The sequence below is a fragment of the Neofelis nebulosa genome, chromosome 7 (assembly GCF_028018385.1).
Source record: "Neofelis nebulosa isolate mNeoNeb1 chromosome 7, mNeoNeb1.pri, whole genome shotgun sequence".
NCBI lineage: Eukaryota > Metazoa > Chordata > Mammalia > Carnivora > Felidae > Neofelis > Neofelis nebulosa.
Window position 1 is genome coordinate 32,565,682 of NC_080788.1, and position 17,812 is coordinate 32,583,493.

The 17,812-nt window shown below is 55.3% G+C and overlaps 2 protein-coding genes across 2 annotated transcripts in view; one reads left to right on the plus strand and one right to left on the minus strand.

The window, feature by feature from the left end:
- CCDC33 (coiled-coil domain containing 33) overlaps positions 1-2,847 on the minus strand; it is a 109,705-nt gene extending 106,858 nt beyond the window's left edge. The window contains exons 1-2 of the mRNA XM_058737076.1: positions 1,715-2,847; positions 502-827 (exon numbers count right to left, since the gene is read on the minus strand). Coding sequence (XP_058593059.1) covers positions 502-827; positions 1,715-2,024 — 636 coding nt within the window. The 5' untranslated portion in view covers positions 2,025-2,847. The remainder of the gene's footprint in view (positions 1-501; positions 828-1,714) is intronic.
- A 3,576-nt stretch (positions 2,848-6,423) lies between these two features.
- Positions 6,424-17,812, plus strand: part of STRA6 (signaling receptor and transporter of retinol STRA6) — a 30,535-nt gene continuing 19,146 nt past the window's right edge. Inside the window, exons 1-4 of the mRNA XM_058737077.1 lie at positions 6,424-6,628; positions 14,251-14,289; positions 15,466-15,553; positions 16,550-16,733. Coding sequence (XP_058593060.1) covers positions 16,621-16,733 — 113 coding nt within the window. The 5' untranslated portion in view covers positions 6,424-6,628; positions 14,251-14,289; positions 15,466-15,553; positions 16,550-16,620. The remainder of the gene's footprint in view (positions 6,629-14,250; positions 14,290-15,465; positions 15,554-16,549; positions 16,734-17,812) is intronic.

Below are 17,812 nucleotides of genomic sequence, written 5' to 3' on the forward strand. Positions count from 1 at the left end.
AGCAGACTCTCTTACTTGGGTCCGAGGCTGCCCGAATCCTGGTTCAGGGCTGAGTCCCTCCTGGGCATGGTGGGAGCTGGAGGGGCTTGAAGGGGGACACACACAGACATCTGTCTCCTGGTCACTTCGGGCATCTCTCAAAACCTGGTGACAACACGTGAGATTGAGTTTGCGGAATGAAGGGTCTCAGGGACACTTACCCACTGGGCAAAAGACATCCCACCCCGTGGTGTCCCTGCTCTGTGTGGGCTTTGCTCTATTTTTCTGTCATCCCCTTCAGACTGGGGGTGACCTGCCTCCATTCTCAGACTGCACGTTCCCCAGAACTGAATGAGGCCACCCCGGGAAGTTCTGTTGCTCAGTTCGGGATTTGGGGACATCCAGGCTTATCAGAGGCTCTGGGTCTTCTCACTGGGGAAGCAGTGATGCCAGAAGCTGAGCGGGGTCCCAGGGAACACCCACCTGCAGCCTGGGCAGCTGGGGCTCTGGGCGTGATGACACGGGTCCTGGCTGGCCGGCCCCCGGAGGGCAGTTTGGGGCTGGAGGCTGAGGGGCCCGGTGCTCGCGGAAGGCCACGCTGTAGGTCAGGCCCCCGCAGTGGCGGGCCGTGGGGTCCGCGCTGGCGCGCAGCAGGGCCAGGCTGCCGCAGTAGCGGTACAGGTCCTCGTGCTCCCGCGCCCACAGGTTCATGCGGGGCTGGTCCGGGCGCGGGAAGACCGGGAAGATGGCCTCGCCCACTCGCTGGGCGGGGTGTCCCGAGGCCCCGCCCAGTCGCAGCGCCTCGACGCGCAGCTGCGCGTCGTGCTGCCAGTCGTTCTTGCAGAACCCTGGCGGGTGGGGTAAAGTTGGGGGTGTGGGGTGGGAGACACATGGGCTCAGGGACGGTGTCTGGGGTCTCCCTGCCTCCCCCGGGGGGTGGAGATGACTGGCAGGGCCTTCAGGAAACCTGGGGGGACTGCCCTTTGGCTGGAAGCTAAGAGGCTTGGCTAAGATTTCCCTGCGGTTGACGCCTCTAGGGCCCCTCGCTTTACCGATGTGGGGATGGGACGGCTCTTACTCGGGTACATGGTCCTGTATAAGGCCACGTGGAGGGAACAGTGCAACCTGTCCTTGATCTTTGGCCACCTGAAGGCCTCGGACTTGGTTTCCCCATTCCCTCACATCTCTCCTCCTCTAGGTAGCCTGCCTAGATGACCTCACAGTCTAGGTGTGGATCTTCTCCTTCCAGATCACTTAACTATTCTCTGCTTGAGATTCCTGCCTCTCTACCTAGTCTGGAAGCTTCCTGAAGGCCAGACCGGGTCTCCACCTCCCTGTCCACCCCCATGCCCACAGTCTAGTGGTGCTCAGCCTGGGGACTCAGGGCACTGGGATTTAACGTTACTCAGTATGACATCCGGCAGGATTGTGCCCAAACCTGCTGTGCACTCAGCTCTTGTAAATTTACAAAGCCACTCCTCATGTGTCCTTTCCTTTCTTCCTCACCCAAAACCCTGTGTTCAACATCAGTGTCCCCATGTCACACGGAAGGAGTCAAGGGCTGACTTAGGGCCAGCATTTGCCCAAGATCACACAGGCTGAGCTTTGGGATCCAGTCTAGAGTTCTGACCCTGCCCCTCCCAGTTTCCCTGAGGCTCCCTGGGGTCCCTGATAGGGGCTGAGGCAGGAGTTACAGGGTCCTTCTCTCCCCCCAGCCACTTCCCTTACTTCATACCTTTGGGCAAAGTAAAGACAAACTTGTTCCCGGTAAGGGCGAGGTTCTGGCCAGGATCCTGCTGCTCAATGACATCGGTGACAGCAGAGCAGGTAGGGAGGGGGTCCCCATCATTTACCTGCAACAGTACCCCAGCCCCAGAGCCGGCCTGCAGGGGGTTCTCAGCTGTAAGCCGCAGGGCATATCTGCCCTCCTCATTAAACCCCACACTCAAGACTTCAAACTCCAGATCCAGCTCCTTCTCCTCGGCCTTCAGCCTCTGGTATTGCAGGGATGCAGGAACCCAGGGTTCAGGCCCCCTGAAGGCCATGGTCTTGCCAGGGACTAACCCCCAAGCTGAGCACTGCCCCCTCACTCCCACAGCCCCAGCCTGGGCCCCGTATGAAAGCCTGTACACCGGGCTCGCTGGGCTATACCTCACCCCTCTCTGTTTGTTTGAGGAGAAACCAGGTAACAAGCCAGGAAGCTGGGCCTGTCGTGGGGAACAAAGGCTGCCATTGATCCCACCCTTTCAGCATTTGGTCATTCAACAAATATTTATTGAGCATCTAATGTGTGCCAGGCACTATTTTAGACATTTGGAATACAGCAGTGAACCAAATGAAGGTTCCTACCCTCCTGAAGCTTTTCTTCTAGTGGGGGAGGGAGGCTGGGACCCCACTGGGAGGCTGGTATAAAAATAGACACTAAATATGGGAAATCAGTAAATTATAACATATGCTAGAAGATAAGTTCTATGGAAAAATTAGCGCAGGGTCAGGGATGAGGAGTCCTGGCATGGGTAGGGGGTAATCAGGACTTCCCATTGTCCAGAGAACCTGTCTCCACATGCCTATTCATTCCCAGGAGTTGTTGAGTTGGGTGGGTGAGAGGGTCTCAAAGGAAAAGGGAGAGCATTTGTTCTCTGGGAGCATGGCCTTAGCACCTGCTTCCGGAACCAATTTACCTTCACAATCAAAACTCACAATATGGGGCACGGCTTCACTTTACAGACACCCCAAAGCTTCTCACACCAAAGAGTTGTCAAGCTGGAACCCATCCTTCCTGATGCCGATACCTGAGAAGAAAAAGGAAATTCTGAACGCTCCTCGGTAAGAACCGTCTCTCTACCGTCACCACCACCACCACGACCATCTCTGCTGTCATCACCATCCCACCATCCCTCCATCTTCACCTCCAGTATCATCATCATCATCATCATCATCATCATCATAATCATCATCCATGATACTCTTCATGGAGCAGCAGACACTCTATGTGGCTCCATGACGTAGATATAATCATTCCCATTTTACAAATGAAGAGTCTGAGGCTGAGAGAATCTCAGATTACACAGCTAGTAAGAAGCTGAGCTGAGATCTGTATCTATACCTACACTTTGCCCTACTCACATGTCCTGGGACTGGCTCAAAGATTGAAATTCATACTATCAGGGGCTGCCGTATCCCAACACCGGAGAAGTACGGTTCTACAGTTCTGAGTCCAAAAAGCACATTTACGGGTAGCATAGACTTCATTTAAGAGTTCATTTGAATTCACCTTGATTGGAACGCATTATTTTCATAAAGTAGGAGAGAACCAGATGGTATTGGCCAGCCCCACTAAGGGTCCCAATGTATGTGGTATGCTTCCTCTGCAATGATTAAAAACCAGTTTCTTCACGTCCCCCAAGGAGAAACTGAGTCAAAGAGGGTTTAGAAGACCAGAGTTCCAGTCACCTGATTTGCACATGAACTTGAGCAGGTCCCTTTCCCTCTCTGGGTGTCGGTGGCCCCATCCGTACCAGAAGTGTGAGTTGGGCGGTAAGTCTTCCCACAGCTGTGGTGGCCTGAGACTCTGTAAGTTGTATCAGGAAGGGCCATTTAGGGAAGAGGGTGGGTGGCCTCGGCCACCCGGGAACCTTTGCCTGCATAGCTGGGCCTGACCCACCAGCCTGGGTCCAGAGGCCATGACTTGCCCCTGCTCAGTCTAAGGTCTTAGAGATTCAGTGATTCAATTGAAGCGGCTCTCTTCCCTTATATGTTTAAAGTGACCCCAAGAGACATTATAAGATGGGAGTCACTCCCTTCTGCCCTGGGGGCAACCTCTGTGCACGCCCATGCAAGCAGGCCCCATGCATACTCCTAGTCCAGTTGGCCATGTTGGTCTCAGCATGGTTTGAGGGCCCTTGACCTCTCCCCTTTCTGGCCTCCCCTCCCCAGCTCAGTCCCTGGGGAAGGCTGTGTGTGTGTGTGTGTGTGTGTGTGTGTGTGTGTGTGCATGTGTATAGTTACCTTTTAAAATTGTGGTCAGGGGCGCCTGGGTGGCTCAGTCGGTTAAGCGTCCGACTTCAGCCCGGGTCACGATCTCGCGGTCCGTGAGTTCGAGTCCCGAGTCGGGCTCTGGGCTGATGGCTCAGAGCCTGGAGCCTGTTTCCGATTCTGTGTCTCCCTCTCTCTCTGCCCCTCCCCCATTCATGCTCTATCTCTCTCTGTCTCAAAAATAAATAAACGTTAAAAAAAATTTTTTTTTAATTGTGGTCAAATATACATAAAGTTTATCATCTTAACCATTTCTAAGTGTGCAGTTTAGTAGTGTTAAGTACATTGACATTATCGTGCAAACTCCAGACTTCTTCTCATCTTATAAAACTGAAACTCTACACCCATGAAACAACTCCCCATTCCTCCCTCCCTCCAGCTCCTGGCAACCACCATTCTACTTTCTGTGTCTATGAATGTGGCTACTCCAGGCATCTCACAGAAGGGGAATCACACAGTGTTTGTCCTTTTGTGACTGGTTTATTTCACTTAGCAGAAGGTCTTGGGAAGGCTCACGTTTGCCCCAGGCCAGGCCTGCCCTGACTCCCCTGCCTGCCTTTGCTGGTGCTGTTTCCTCCGCCCCAATTGCCCAGCCACACCTGGTGTCACCCTGGGTGTCCTGCCGACCAGCTAAAAGCCTCTTCCTCTGGAGCCGGGTCAGTGATTCCCTCCTCTGCCCCACTCTGCACCTTCCTCTTCTGGCTCAAGTGGTGACTTTGCCATACTCGACTGAGTATTTCTTCAGGGATCATGTCTGTGTGTCCAGGCCAGGGCTGAGCAAGGGATAGGTACCTGGGGGACCATTAAAGCATGAATGAATGAATGAATGAACGAATGCATGAACAAATGAGTGAAAGGATAAATGAATCGATGGACAAACTCGACCCAGCTTTTGCTTGTACAGAAAATCATACGAAGTGGTTCTTTTGGCTACTTCATCTGGATTCCATTTGTGAGAAGTGAAGACCATTTTGGGCTTTTGACTCACACTTGGACTCAGAGATGCATTCTGGTGCCTCACTGCAGGCTGGTGCCCAGGGGGGAGGGCAGGGGGGTAAGTGGCAGGACAGGACACAGTGGGTCCTAATGGTCAGGCTTCTCTGGGCCTGGCTTCAGTTCCACAAAGTCTGGAAACCTCAGTGAATTTTAGCAGGTCAGGGCTGGATAGCACTCCCATTTTATGGATAGAAAAACTGAGCCCAGGGTAGCAGACCATGACCAGATCCCTGCTCCCTTCCCAGGATTCTCTCCACTCCCCAGCTGCCTCCCTGATTCAGCCTTCTGTGGTTTTCAAAAGATTTAAACAGCAGGCAGAGGCCTGGCTCCCACAGGAGTCAGGAAGGGGCAGGGTGTGGGTGAGGAGGAGAGAGGCAGCAGTGCTGACTTCCAAACTGCCCTCCTCGGCCCAGCATGAGAGGCCTTAATGGAACCCTCCAGTCTTCTTTCTTCCCTGGAAGAATGGCCACTCAGAGGCCACTGGCTTTGTCTGGAAGAGCTTGGCCTGTAATTAGCCCACCCCAGAGGGCCCCTTCCTGCTTCCCACAATGGCTCCTTTCATCCTCCCTTGTTGACACCCCCCATGGCTCCTGTGGGCCCTCAGACCCCCACCTCTATCCCCAAGGAGCCACCTCCAGTCCCCCCACCCCCAACTCCTGGTCTCTGTTCAGAGCTGAATCCTCCCAGTGGGAACATGTGGATCTTCCCAATAGTGCTGGCACAGTTATCCCCTTTTACAGATGGGGAAACAGAGGCTCAGAGAGGTCAGGTAAGGGAGTGGAGGGGTGGAACTGGACCTCAGGCCTCCTGATTCCCAGGCCGGTATGGTCACATGGTCATCACTTCTCCACCCCGGGACTTCAGCACACAGCCTCCCTCCCGTGGCCTCTCCCCCAAACCCTCTGAGTGGAACGGTCTCCACACCCCACTCCTTTCAAGCCCACAGCGCCAGAAGCCGCAGGGTGACAGAATCATAGACTCACGCTGGTAAAGCGAAGCGTGGCAGCCAGCCTCCCTCCCTGGCACAGATAGGAAAACAGGCCCAGAGTGGGATAGAGCTTCTCTTGTGGTCACTCAGTAGCTAGTAGAGGCAAAATTAGAAGTCTGGTCTCTTCCCTCCACCGATTGTGGGGGGTCAGGGCTGGGGCCTGGCAACCATGACACTCTCCCCTCTGAGTGGTGCGTCTGATCCGGTCCCCACACCTCCATCAGGCTGTGTGTGTCCTTCCCCTCCTGGCCTCCCACTCCAGCTCTGGTGCGGAGCGCTGGCAGGAGAATCTTGGGTCATCCTTACAGCCCTTTAGCTCTGGCCTTCTGCTGAGCGGGAGCTGGGGCTGCGCCCGTGACCCCTGGGCTCACGTGACAGCTCCTCTCTGCCAGCCTTGGCTCAGAAAGGATAAACCTCCTGAGGTAGCAGGAAGGAGAGGGTTCTAGTCTCTCTTGCTGCCTCACGGACAGCACCGACGACCTTTGCCCTTCCATGCGCCTGGCCGCTCGGCTATTCTACTGGCTCTGAGGACTCAAACTCCTGAGCCGGCCTCCTTGGGGGTCCTACAGACTCTGGGGATTCGGAGACCAGCGCCAGTCCTCCCCCCGGCCCTGGAGGCAGATAGGGCAGGTAAGCGGGGAGGGAGAGACAGGAGCTGGCAGGGGCAGTGCCAGGCTAGCTCACGACAAGGCCAAGGGAGGGTGCCGCCTAAAACCTTCAGGAGGAGAGGGGCGCCTGGGTGGCGCAGTCGGTTAAGCGTCCGACTTCAGCCAGGTCACGATCTCGCGGTCCGTGAGTTCGAGCCCCGCGTCGGGCTCTGGGCTGATGGCTCGGAGCCTGGAGCCTGTTTCCGATTCTGTGTCTCCCTCTCTCTCTGCCCCTCCCCCGTTCATGCTCTGTCTCTCTCTGTCCCAAAAATAAATAAAAAACGTTGAAAAAAAAATTAAAAAAAAAAAAACCTTCAGGAGGAGAGACAAACTTCACAATCAGATGTAGAGACAGGGAGGCAGAGAGGGAAACGAAACAAAGAGCAGGAAAGGGGAATAGAAAAGGGAAAGAGAGAGGAGAGAGAGACACAGAGACTGACAGAGAGTGAGGCAGAGACAGAGAGTGAGAAGGAGAGAGAAAGATGGGGGACAGAGAGACTGAGTCAGACACCGTGAGGGTGGGGGAGAGAGAGAGAGAGAGAGAGAGACAATAGCAGGGGTGGAAAGAGAGACTGACGGGCAGGGACAGACAGGCAACAGAAGGACGAGGAGACAGAAGGAGAGAAAAAGAGAAAGGAGATACTGACAGACAGACCCACCAGTAGGCACCAGTGGGTAGAGGTTCTTCTGTGTTCTCATCAGACACAATGCTGAGAGCTGTGTCTCGAGCCAGCCACTTAACCGACTCTGAGGGCCTTTGCCCAACCCCAGGGACTGGGTTCCAGATGGGGTCCCCCAGTCACAGCAGGGAGCAGAGTCCAAGCTCTGGAAAGGGAGGTTTCTGGGCAAAGAGCTGTGAGCTCTGTATTTGCGTGGGGGTGTCGGGGGAGAGAGGATTTCTGGCAAAACTTCTCCTCGCTCAGCCACTGCCCCTGACATCATGTGGCCTCTCTGGGCCTCAGTTTCATCTGGATGTGATGGTGAATATGGGTAAAGCAGGAGTCTCTGAGATCTCCTCCAGCCGCAAGATCTGGCCTTAGCTCAGGCTCTTTCTTTGCAGCTAATTTACTGCTCTATCCTAGTTAACTCATGACCTCCACCTCATAGTCCTAGATGGCGGCTTGAGATCCAGCCATCACAACTGCATTTCCGCCAGCTGGAAGGAGGAGGAAGTAAAGAAAACATCTCTCTTTTAAAGAACACCTCCTTTGGGAAGTTGTGGCCAACACTTCTTTTTCTATCTCATTGGCCCGTATTTAGTTTCAGGTCTGCATCTGAACTTCAAGACAGGCTGGGGAACGTGCCATACTAGGCTGGGGACAGAATCCATTTCACAGAGCTCAATGATGCCTTCACAGCTCCTCTCTCACAGCAGGCTTCAATACAGCCTTACAATGTTTTCCTTTTGCTTACTAGGTAGATAGATAGATAGATAGATAGATGATAGATAGATAGATAGATTTCAAGCAAGTGAAAATCCCCCTTCATTTCCCCAAACTCTTTCCTCACCCAAGTGTGACCACTGTGAACAGCTTACTACATGTCTGCTAGATTCATTTTTTAAGGTATTTACAGACACACACACACACACACACACACACACACGTGCACATACCCGGCTTAAAGGAGCATAGAACGGGATCATGATTTAGGTATTGCTCAGCAACTTGTATTCATGATTATTATACTCGTCCCTATGTCTTGGAGGTCCCACCATGCCAGTCCTGGAAGAAGCACCTCACTCTTTGTGACCGACGATAGTATCTTACTGTACCAACTTAGCAAAGCTCGTCGATGAATGTTGAGCTCGTTGCCAAGTTGTGCAGTATGAACCGCCTTGGGCATCTTCCCTGCGTATGTACACCAATGTTCTTTGAGGATAGATTCCTGAAAATGGGCCAGAAGTTAATTCTCTCTGTGTTGTAGTTTACCCCTTTCTATGTAAAATCTCTTCTCACTGCTGTGCCCCCTCTGTCCGGGGTCGTCACCGTCACGGAAGCCAATCTCACGTCCTAAAGCCTGTGTTCCTTAGGCTGCCCCACCCTTTTATTGACTGGACCCCCTTCTCCTTCAGGGAGGTGGAAGGTGTCTCCCCAGGGATCCTTCTCCTGGGAATTTAGTGCTCTGCTTCCGGTCCCCATCTTTATCCCTTGCCTCCCCTCCCTGCCTGCCACAGCACCACGTGTTAGCATCTTCTGAGCCTCCTTCCTCTTTTCCGGTGCTGTTTGCAAAGTCCCCCTTCCCATGGTCAGGGCCCTCAGCCCAGCTGGCCAGCAGCGGGAGGCCGATCTGGTTATTAAAAGCTTAGCTGGTGGTTCCCCTCTGGCGTGGAGCAATTCATCAGGCAGTGGCCCCCCGGGAGTGATGGATGGTGACAAATGAGGGTAGGTAGGGGGTTCCTGAGCCCTTCCAGGGCCACAGCTGGGGAAACTCAGCCATCAAAGCCCTGTGCAGGCTTCTCCACCAGAGGTGACTCTGAGGGCCAGGGAGATCAAGTTTCGGGCAAATGGTTTGGAGGTGGGGGTGGAGAGGCTCCTCCTGAGACAAGCCGTCCTGTGTGCTGTGTGGGGCCCAGCCTGGCTGTGGGCCTGAACTGGAGAGATGGGGGTGGGGTGGGCTTCTCTGATCCTGGAATCACAGGCAGGAGGCCTGGGGTGGGGGTGGGGGGGCAGGAGGCCTGAGGGGTGGGAGGAGGGGCAGGGCCAGAGCCGCAGAAGGAGGGATCTGCCTTTCCGGGAGGAGGAGATCAAACACCTTCTAAAGCAGGTGCTGGGGACCCTGCTTAGGGCCATCTGCTGAGACTGCACAACCAGCCAGCCTTCCGGGATCCCAGCCAGAGCTGGTGCTGGCTCTCAGAGGAGGAGACCTCAGTTGTTGGGGAGCACCCTGGGGCTGGAGCCAAGCCTTGCGGGCCGGGTAAGACCAGAAGAGGTGGGGGAACAGGGAGAAGGTACTTCAGTGGGGGGGGTGGTCAGAGCCCCAACAAAGGCTTGGAGGCAGGAAGGTGGCCGGAATGGTAGGGTAGAACAGTTCTGAGGGATGAAGTTGGAGACCTGGAGATGGCTGTACTGGGGAGCTGGCTCTAAAGACAGGGAGACATCAGTAGAGTCGTGTCTGAGTACAGTTTCCTGTGAGAGATTGATGGAGAACCCTGTCCTATGGCCAGCAGGGAACAAGGAGAGAGAGCTCAGAGAGAGAGAGGGAGAGAACTCAGGGGACCTGCCCAGAGTCAGTTCCTCAGTGAAGAAGGCAGGCAGCATGAAGTCTATGTGTCAAGGCCCGAGCACGGTGGCACCACTCCAGGGAGCACGTGCTTGGAAGGGAGAATCGGGGCTCTTAGAGCTGAGGGATCTTCACGGCCTTGTGGCCAGTCCTCCTTTGAAGGCAGAAAACCATCTGTAGCATCTTGATGTTACCAGCCTCTTCTTGTTTGCCTCCCCTGACAGGGGACTCACTACTCTGTGATGGTAAGAAAGCTACCTTTGTCCTGAGCTGAAAGCTGCCCCTCTAGCTTCCCTCCTCTGAGTCATTTCTAGCCTAGCGCTCCGGGAGGGGAAGAACATGTCTCTCCCTGCAACAGCCGGCTGCCTTCCGCCTACTTCTCACCCGGGTTTACACTCATACCAGAGCAGGCTGGCCGAAGTCCCTCATGTATGATGATGTTGTTGGTGAGGGGGAGGGGAGGATTCCAGAAAGGGCATGTCAGGTGATGCTTCTGATGCTCCCATGTAGCAAGGGAGGTAGGAGGTAGAGAGGTAAGAGGTAGAGAGCCATCCACACTCTCCCCCCAAGAGCTTAGTAGCTGATAACATGCCCTCCAGCCACTGAAAGGGGTCAGGCTCCGTCTGGGGCCAGGTTATGAACCTGTGTGTGTCAAGGGCAATTCGGTACACAGGCACTGTGAGAACAGACCCAGAGCTCACGGGCCCGCATAATGTTGAACCTGCACCGGCTGCCTATCCACGGGGGACCCCAGGGGCGGGGCCCAGCTGCACAGGCAGGCACATTCCCACTCCCTACTCCCGGGCCAAACACCCCTTGGGCATTCTCTGCTGTGCTGCTGGGGACTGGGGGTGTTGCTGAGGCTCTGACTTGTCACTGAGGTTTGGGTGTTGTGGAACTTTTGTGGGGTGCAGTTGAACTCGGAGAGCCCAGAGCAAGGATGGGAGGGTCGTGGGCAATGGGGTCTCTGGACCTTCTGCAACTGCTCACCATGGTTCTGACCAACCTGTGCTTGATTTGCCAGTGTCTCAGGGTCCTTGGACTGTGGCCAAGGTTCTGGGGTGTATCAGAGGATCCGGTGTGATACTGAAGTTCTGGGCGTTCATGGGGGTGATACTGTGGTTCCGGGAGTTCTTGTGGTATTACTAGAATTCTGAGGATATTACTGAGATTCTGGACGTGCTCTGGAGGACCTGGGAATCCTTGGGGTATTTCTGTGATTTGGGGGATGATGCTGCTGGCCCTCCTTATTCCCTCTGGCCCACTGTCAACTCCCTCTAAGCCTAGCACTTTGCCCTTTGAGGATTTTGATAGCCACAGGCTGCTGAAGGCACACATGTGGGCCTCTGTTCCTGGATGCAAACATTCCTGAGATTTAATCAACTTGAACAAAAACATGGGGAGGAAGGAAGCCCTGTCGTCCCAAGGTCCCAAGGCCTTCGTGGGCCAGCTCCAGCCCTTGGGGCAGAGCAGGGCAGCCCTATGCCAGGCCCAGGTAGCAGATGGCCCTTATCTTTGCAGAGCGCAGAAGCTTTTCGTGACCCCCTCCTACAGTGAACAGGGCTTAGCCACCCCCCAATCTGTGCCCAGCTGGGAGCTCTGGCCTGGGCTGCCCCTTAGGTATTTGCATCAGCCTTATCTGATTGTGCCCACATGGGCTTATGCAGGTCACAGCTAGGTGGCCCTGACCCCTGCCCTGTCTTCTTGCCTTCCAGACTCCCCTTCTCAGCTCTACTAAGACACCTCATTCTTACCACCATTGCTGACCCTGTCTGACCTCGGGACCCTGTTCCAAGCCCCCTCCTCCGGGAAGCCTCCAAGACTGCCCAAGACATAGCCTTATTCCCCCTCCCTACCTCTCTTCTCTGAGCTACTGCAGTCTGTCTCTGAAGTGCCTCCACTCTCCAGCCCCTTCTCTCCTGATGGCAAGTGCCAGTCTCTGACTCTTCTGGGTATGAGTCACCCTATAAAGCCAACTCTAGGGGCACCTGAGTGGCTCAGTTGGTTAAGCATCTGACTTCAGCTCACGTCGTGATCTCACAGTTCATGAGTTCAAGCCCCGCATCGGGCTCTGCACTGACATGTCAGAGCCTACTCTGTCCCTCTCTCTTTCTCTCTCTGCCCCTCTCCCACTTGTGCTCTCTCTCTCAAAAATAAATAAATAAACATTAAACAAAAAAAAAGCCAATTCCAGTGGGTAGGCTGTGGACTCTGCCACCAGGACTTTGGAGAAATTCTTCAGGAGCACATCATTACCATCCTTCTCTTCTCATTACATTTCCTGGCAAGCTTGCAGTCTGGTCAGGTGACATCTTTCCTAACATCTTGGAGCCAACCCTCCCGTTTTACAGATGCAAGCGCCAAGCTCTTCCAGCTCCAAGCTGAGGAGGTACTTTGGGCTCAAGGAGTGGGGTCCCTCTCCCAGCCTGAGCCATGTGGCCACCCAGAAACCATGGATCTTCGACCCGGTCTGCCTCCCTCTCTACCCCCACCAGAGTGAATGGAGAGGCTGGGGACCAGGAGGGTGGCTAGAAGACAACGGGGGACACTTGGGTAGTCACAGCCTCTGTGGCTTTGACCTTCTTGTTACAGCCAGTGCCTGGTGTGCTAGCTCTACATTCTTGGGCCATGAAGTCATTGAGAGCAGTGAATAGTGGCCTTGGGGAGAGGAGAGCCCACAGTCAAAGAATCTCCAGGCTGGTAGCCCCACCCCTTCTGGGGCAGAGGCAGGGTTGAGACCCAGAGAGGCCAAGAGAACACTCAGGATCACACAGCCAGCCCCAGGGCTCAGGTAGGCTGCCTCTGCAACCGGGGCATTTCTCTTTGCTATATAGAAACTGTGTTCTTTCCTCCTGGGCCTGCTCCTGCCTGTTTCCAGCACGGCCCTGATCAAGGTACTGGGCACCAGGCTGCCTTCTGTCAGCTGTGCCCACACCCAAGGAGAGGGACAAAGCTCGCAACTTCCTCACCTCCAGTTAGGGCCTCCCTGAAGACGGCCTCTGCATCTCCCTGGTGAGGAGGGAGGTGATATCATGGGCACTGGAGTAGCCCTGGTGGGGAGAGGCCACTGGAAGGCATTAACTGGAAGTCCCTTTTGGGGAGGGGGCAGGGTTTGGTTAGGGGAGAGGTACTGTGGGGGAGGGACCAGGCCTGGGCTCTGCAGGGCCCCTCCCTGCCAGTGTAGCTGCAGCCCCCGAGGTTGAGAGACACTCCTTCAGGCAGCCTGGATGTCTTTCCATCCAGGTGCCCAGCTGGGTACCCCTCTCTTCCTCCAGGTCTCTGCTCCAAGGTCACCTCCTCACCAGGGCTTTCCTGACCATCCAGCCTAACGCAGCCAACTCCTGTCTGTGTCTCTTCTCTTGTCCCAGTTTATTTTCCCTCTCAGCACTCATGACACGGCCGTCTCGCCACTGCCCCGGTACACGTTGGCTTCCCTGTCTTGCTCATTGCTACATCCTCAGTCTGTAGAACCTTCCCCGGTGCATAATCAGCATGCGATCCACCTTTGTTGGCTAAATGAATGGATGAACAAACCAGACCAGGGAGGCTCCCTCCAGGGAAGGAAACGGTCTCTGACAGGCAAGATGGTCCAGTTATGAACATAGAGGGAATGAGCTCCCCATCACAGACGGGACTCCAATTGTTGGAGGTATCATGATGGGGATTTAAGAGCAGATGGGACTCAGTTGATCTCTAAGCTGGGGGTCCAAAACTCCTCAGCAGTGAAGGGAGTGCGGGGCTCTGGTGTTGGAGTAGAGAGTTCTGCAAAGCCTGGCTGGAGAAATAGTGGCGCGCCCCGGACAGGCCCCTGGGGGAGTGACGGTCACTAGAGCAAGCCATGGCTTTGCAAACCCAGTTTATAAAGGCATTGTCGCCGGAGAGCCCCATACTGTGCATCAGCAGAATGAGGGAGTAAGAAGCAACTGAGGCAGAGCCCTGCCCCCAGGACGTCACAGCCAGGCCTGGGAGGCTGGATTCACCCCAGGTTCCTGGGATAGACAGGAAGTGTGGGCTCCCTCATCGCATCACACAAAGTGCCGACTCTGTTCTGCGTCAGCTGACACGGACAACTCTGTGGGGTGGGGCGGGAGCTCTGAGCCGTCTTCCTGGAAGAGGGGCCATTTGGGAAGGAGGGGGAGCGACCGAGGCTGACAGAGAACTCCGGCCCTAATCCTGGAAAGCCTTGTGGGCCTGGCTATTAAATTTACATGGGGAGCTTTTAGGATTTCAAGCTCTGTCTCCTCTGAGCCTCCCCCAGGGCTGTTCACTCTATCAGGAACACACTTCCTTCTACCCCCACTCCCACCCTCAAGACCCCCACCCTCCGCTCACTGATTTTTCCTTGCCCTCAGATCTCCACAGAAAGGTTTTTTTTTTTTTCAGGAATCCTCCACTTTTCCGGACCAAATTCAGTTTCCTCTGGTACGCATCAGAGCATTCTGTACCTTCCCTTTGTAGACAGGAAGACTCAGACTCCAGGTTATTTACCCGCTTGTCCCCCCCACACTGTAAACTCTCACATCCCAGGGCCCAGAATAGTGCCTCCACTTAGTCATTGTTCAATGAATTTTTATTAAAAGAATAAATGAGGGGTGCCTGAGTGGCTCAGTTGGTTAAGCGACCAACTTTGGCTCAGGTCACGATCTCTCTCTCGTGAGTTCGAGCCCCACATTGGGCTCTGTGCTGGAAGCTCAGAGCCTGGAGCTGCTTCGGATTCTGCGTCTCCCTCTCTCTCTGCCCCTCCCCTGCTCACGTTCTGTCTCTCTCTGTCTCTCAATAACAAAATAAAAACGTTAAAAAAAAATTAAAAAAAAAAAAGAATAAATGGATGGGGGCACCCTGGTGGTTCAGTTGGTTAAGCGTCCAACTCTTGATTTTGGTTCAGGCCATAATCACAAGGTTCGTGAGTTTGAGCCCTGCATCGGGCTCTGTGATGACAGTGCAGAGCCTGCTTGGGATTCAGTCTGCCTCTGCCCCCCCTGCCCCGCCCGCCCCTTCCCGCTCCCGGTCTCAAAATAAATAAACTTACAAAAAATAAAAAGAATAAATGGATGGGGGCGCCTGGGTGGCTCAGTCGGTTAAGCGTCCGACTTCAGCTCAGGTCACGATCTCATGGTCTGTGAGTCCGTGAGTTCGAGCCCCGCGTCGGGCTCTGGGCTGATGGCTCAGAGCCTGGAGCCTGCTTCCGATTCTGTGTCTCCCTCTCTCTCTGCCCCTCCCCCGTTCATGCTCTGTCTCTCTCTGTCTCAAAAATAAATAAACGTTAAAAAAATTAAAAAAAAAAAAAGAATAAATGGATGAATGCTTTTAAAAAAAAATCCTGTTGAATGAATACCTTAGCTGGGGAGGGCCATGTCCCAGGGCCCCTCTGGGGTATTGGAAAGACAGGGACCTTCAAAGGTTCAGAGGGCCTGACCCCCACCCTGGGACAGGGGCCTGAGAACTGTTCTCTGTCTTTATCTACATCTTGTCTCCCTTCTGAGCTGGGGCCAGGAGGGGGAGGGGAGCTGGCCAGGGGTGCAGCCTCTCAGGGGAGGGAGGATGCAGAGGAAGCCCCAGCCTCTGCCAGGCCCTGCCTCCCTTACCCTCACCCCACAGCCTGGGAGGAGCAGGAGACCGGAGGGACCCTTCTCGCATACTCGTGGGTCTGGTTTGTGTTTAAAGGACTAATCTCCGCCTTGTGGGGGTGAGTTATCTCCTTGTGAAATCAAGTTGGAGAAACTAGAAGGGTTTACCAGTGAGACACATATTGCCTCCTTCATGGAACACCAGGAGAAGGAATGGCTAGACTCCCCCTCCCCGCCTCCGCCCCTAGCCCAGCTCCAGCTGTCTCCTTGGGTTGCAGGACGCTGGACTTGTGTGTAACTGGCGCGCTGCAGTTACAGTGGGCAAAGCTGTGGGCGCTTCGGGGCAGGCACTGGGGGCAGGTATGTGTGTGTAGCCAGGTGCCCGCCCGACCCTCCTGGCTGCACCCCTGCAAGGTGGAGCTGGGGCCTCCTGCCCCGGGAGGGGGACTTTGTCAGGACCATGATGGGATCCCATCAGGAGGGCCAAGGGAGCCAGAGACGGGCAAGCTAAGGCTGGGGGGGGGTGGGGGGGTTGGGGGGGGTGGAGTGGTATCTCGAGGGAGCCCGAACAAAGAGGGGGATTGGGTTCAACCCCTGAGGGCAGAAAGGACCTGGAGCTCAGCTGGGAGGGTCCAGGCTGTTTAGGCCTGCCTGCTGCCCGCCCACCCTTTCATCTCTGCAGCTCCTTCCTCCCTGCCCTTCCTTGAGTGTGTGTCTGTGGGTAGGTCTGGGTGGCTTTGGGGAGGGGGAAGGAAGGGGGGGTTCTCCGTGGGCAGCTTGGATTGGACAAACTTTCTTTGAAAATGGTCCTTTGCACAAAGGCTGGGGGTCAGACCGACAGGTGCTCCAGCAAGAACCTAAGGACCCTGAGGGGTGCATTCTTCCCAAGGGGATAACTATCTCCAGCAGGAACGGGCAAGACGGGGCGGGAAGGGACGGGAAGGGACGCAAAAAGCCCTTCCCCTTTTCCCGTGCCAGCCTGCCCTGGCCCTCTCTCCCAGACAGACTTTTCCAGAGAGCTAAAAGCAAGAAACTAACCTTTAGGATTAAAGAGAAACGTTTTTTGTTTGGGTTTCTTTCTTTCTTTCTTCCTTTTTTTTTTTTCCCCTCCTAAGCCTCTTTTCATATCGGTGGTGGCTTTTTCCCTGACTTGTCTGGGGGCGGGGGCAAGGAGAAAGGCCAGAGAATGTCGTCCCAGGCGGTGGGGAACCAGACCTCCTCTCAAGCCACGGATGACTACTCCTATGGCAACTGGTACATCGACGAGCCCCAGGGTGGCCAGGAGCTCCAGCCAGAGGGGTAAGTTGGAAGCCTTGGCTCTGTCCACCAGGAGAGTGGGGTGTGGCCAAGGTCACCGGTGGGGGGATGGGGAAGCCCCTGGGCCAGGACTGCTAAGATGAACCATGTCGCTCATTTGCTGTGTGACCCTTGGCAAGTTACAGCCTCTCTGGGCTTCAGACCCTTGTTACATGGGAATAACAGCCCTTGCCCTGATGTTGGTACTTGAGGGGGACCTGGGCTGGACTGTCACTTACAAAGCACCCGTGTGGTTTGTTAAAAATACAACCTCCTGGGCCCCATCCCTGCAAATTCAGATCCTGCCAGTCTGGGGCGGCTCCCTGGGTGACTCCAGCTGGGCTGGAGAGTGAGTGCTGGGTGAGTGGTTGAGGGAAGTTGGGCCTGCCTTCAAGGGGTTACTGGTTCCTGTGGTGACCATCTGGGGCGTGGTGTTCACAAGTGTCAGGTTGTCTGGGCAGGCCAGGGCAGGGGGAGACCTGAGGAAAGAAAGTCCTTGAGAAAACATACCACCCTGTTGCCTTTGGCTGGCTCTGAGTCTCCATGAAGATGAGGGGGTCCTTTCGTTTTTGCGGGAGTGCTCAGGCGAGCCCAGGGGCAGGGGGCAACCACAGCGCGGTCAAGGGCAGCCAGAGGACTTGCCAGCCCCTATCTTTGTTGAGTCTGTGCACCCCGGCAGAGGGGCCGGGGCTCCCTGGGCCCCACAGGCCACCGAGGACTCCTCGCTTGTGTGGGCCCCAGAGCCCTGTTCTCCCCTTCCTGTTCCCGGCCCTGGCCCCAACCCCCACCCCCCCTCCTCTGTCTGAGGGCTTACAGTACTGGAAAGGTGAGGCTGGGGGGGGGGGGCAGGGTGCGGAGCCAGATGTATACACATCTGCTCTCCATCAACAGTGGAAACTGGAGAAGGAGACATGCCTGTGTGCCTCCCCAGGGGCTGGGGTTTCGGCTGGGCCAGGCTTGGGTCACCCAGCAGGGACAGAGGCCCCACCCAGGCCTGGGGGAGGCTGCTGTTGTTTGGAGCACTCAGGATGCTGGCCACCTGGTCAGCAGTTCCGCGGTCAGCAAGGGGTTTCCCACCCCCT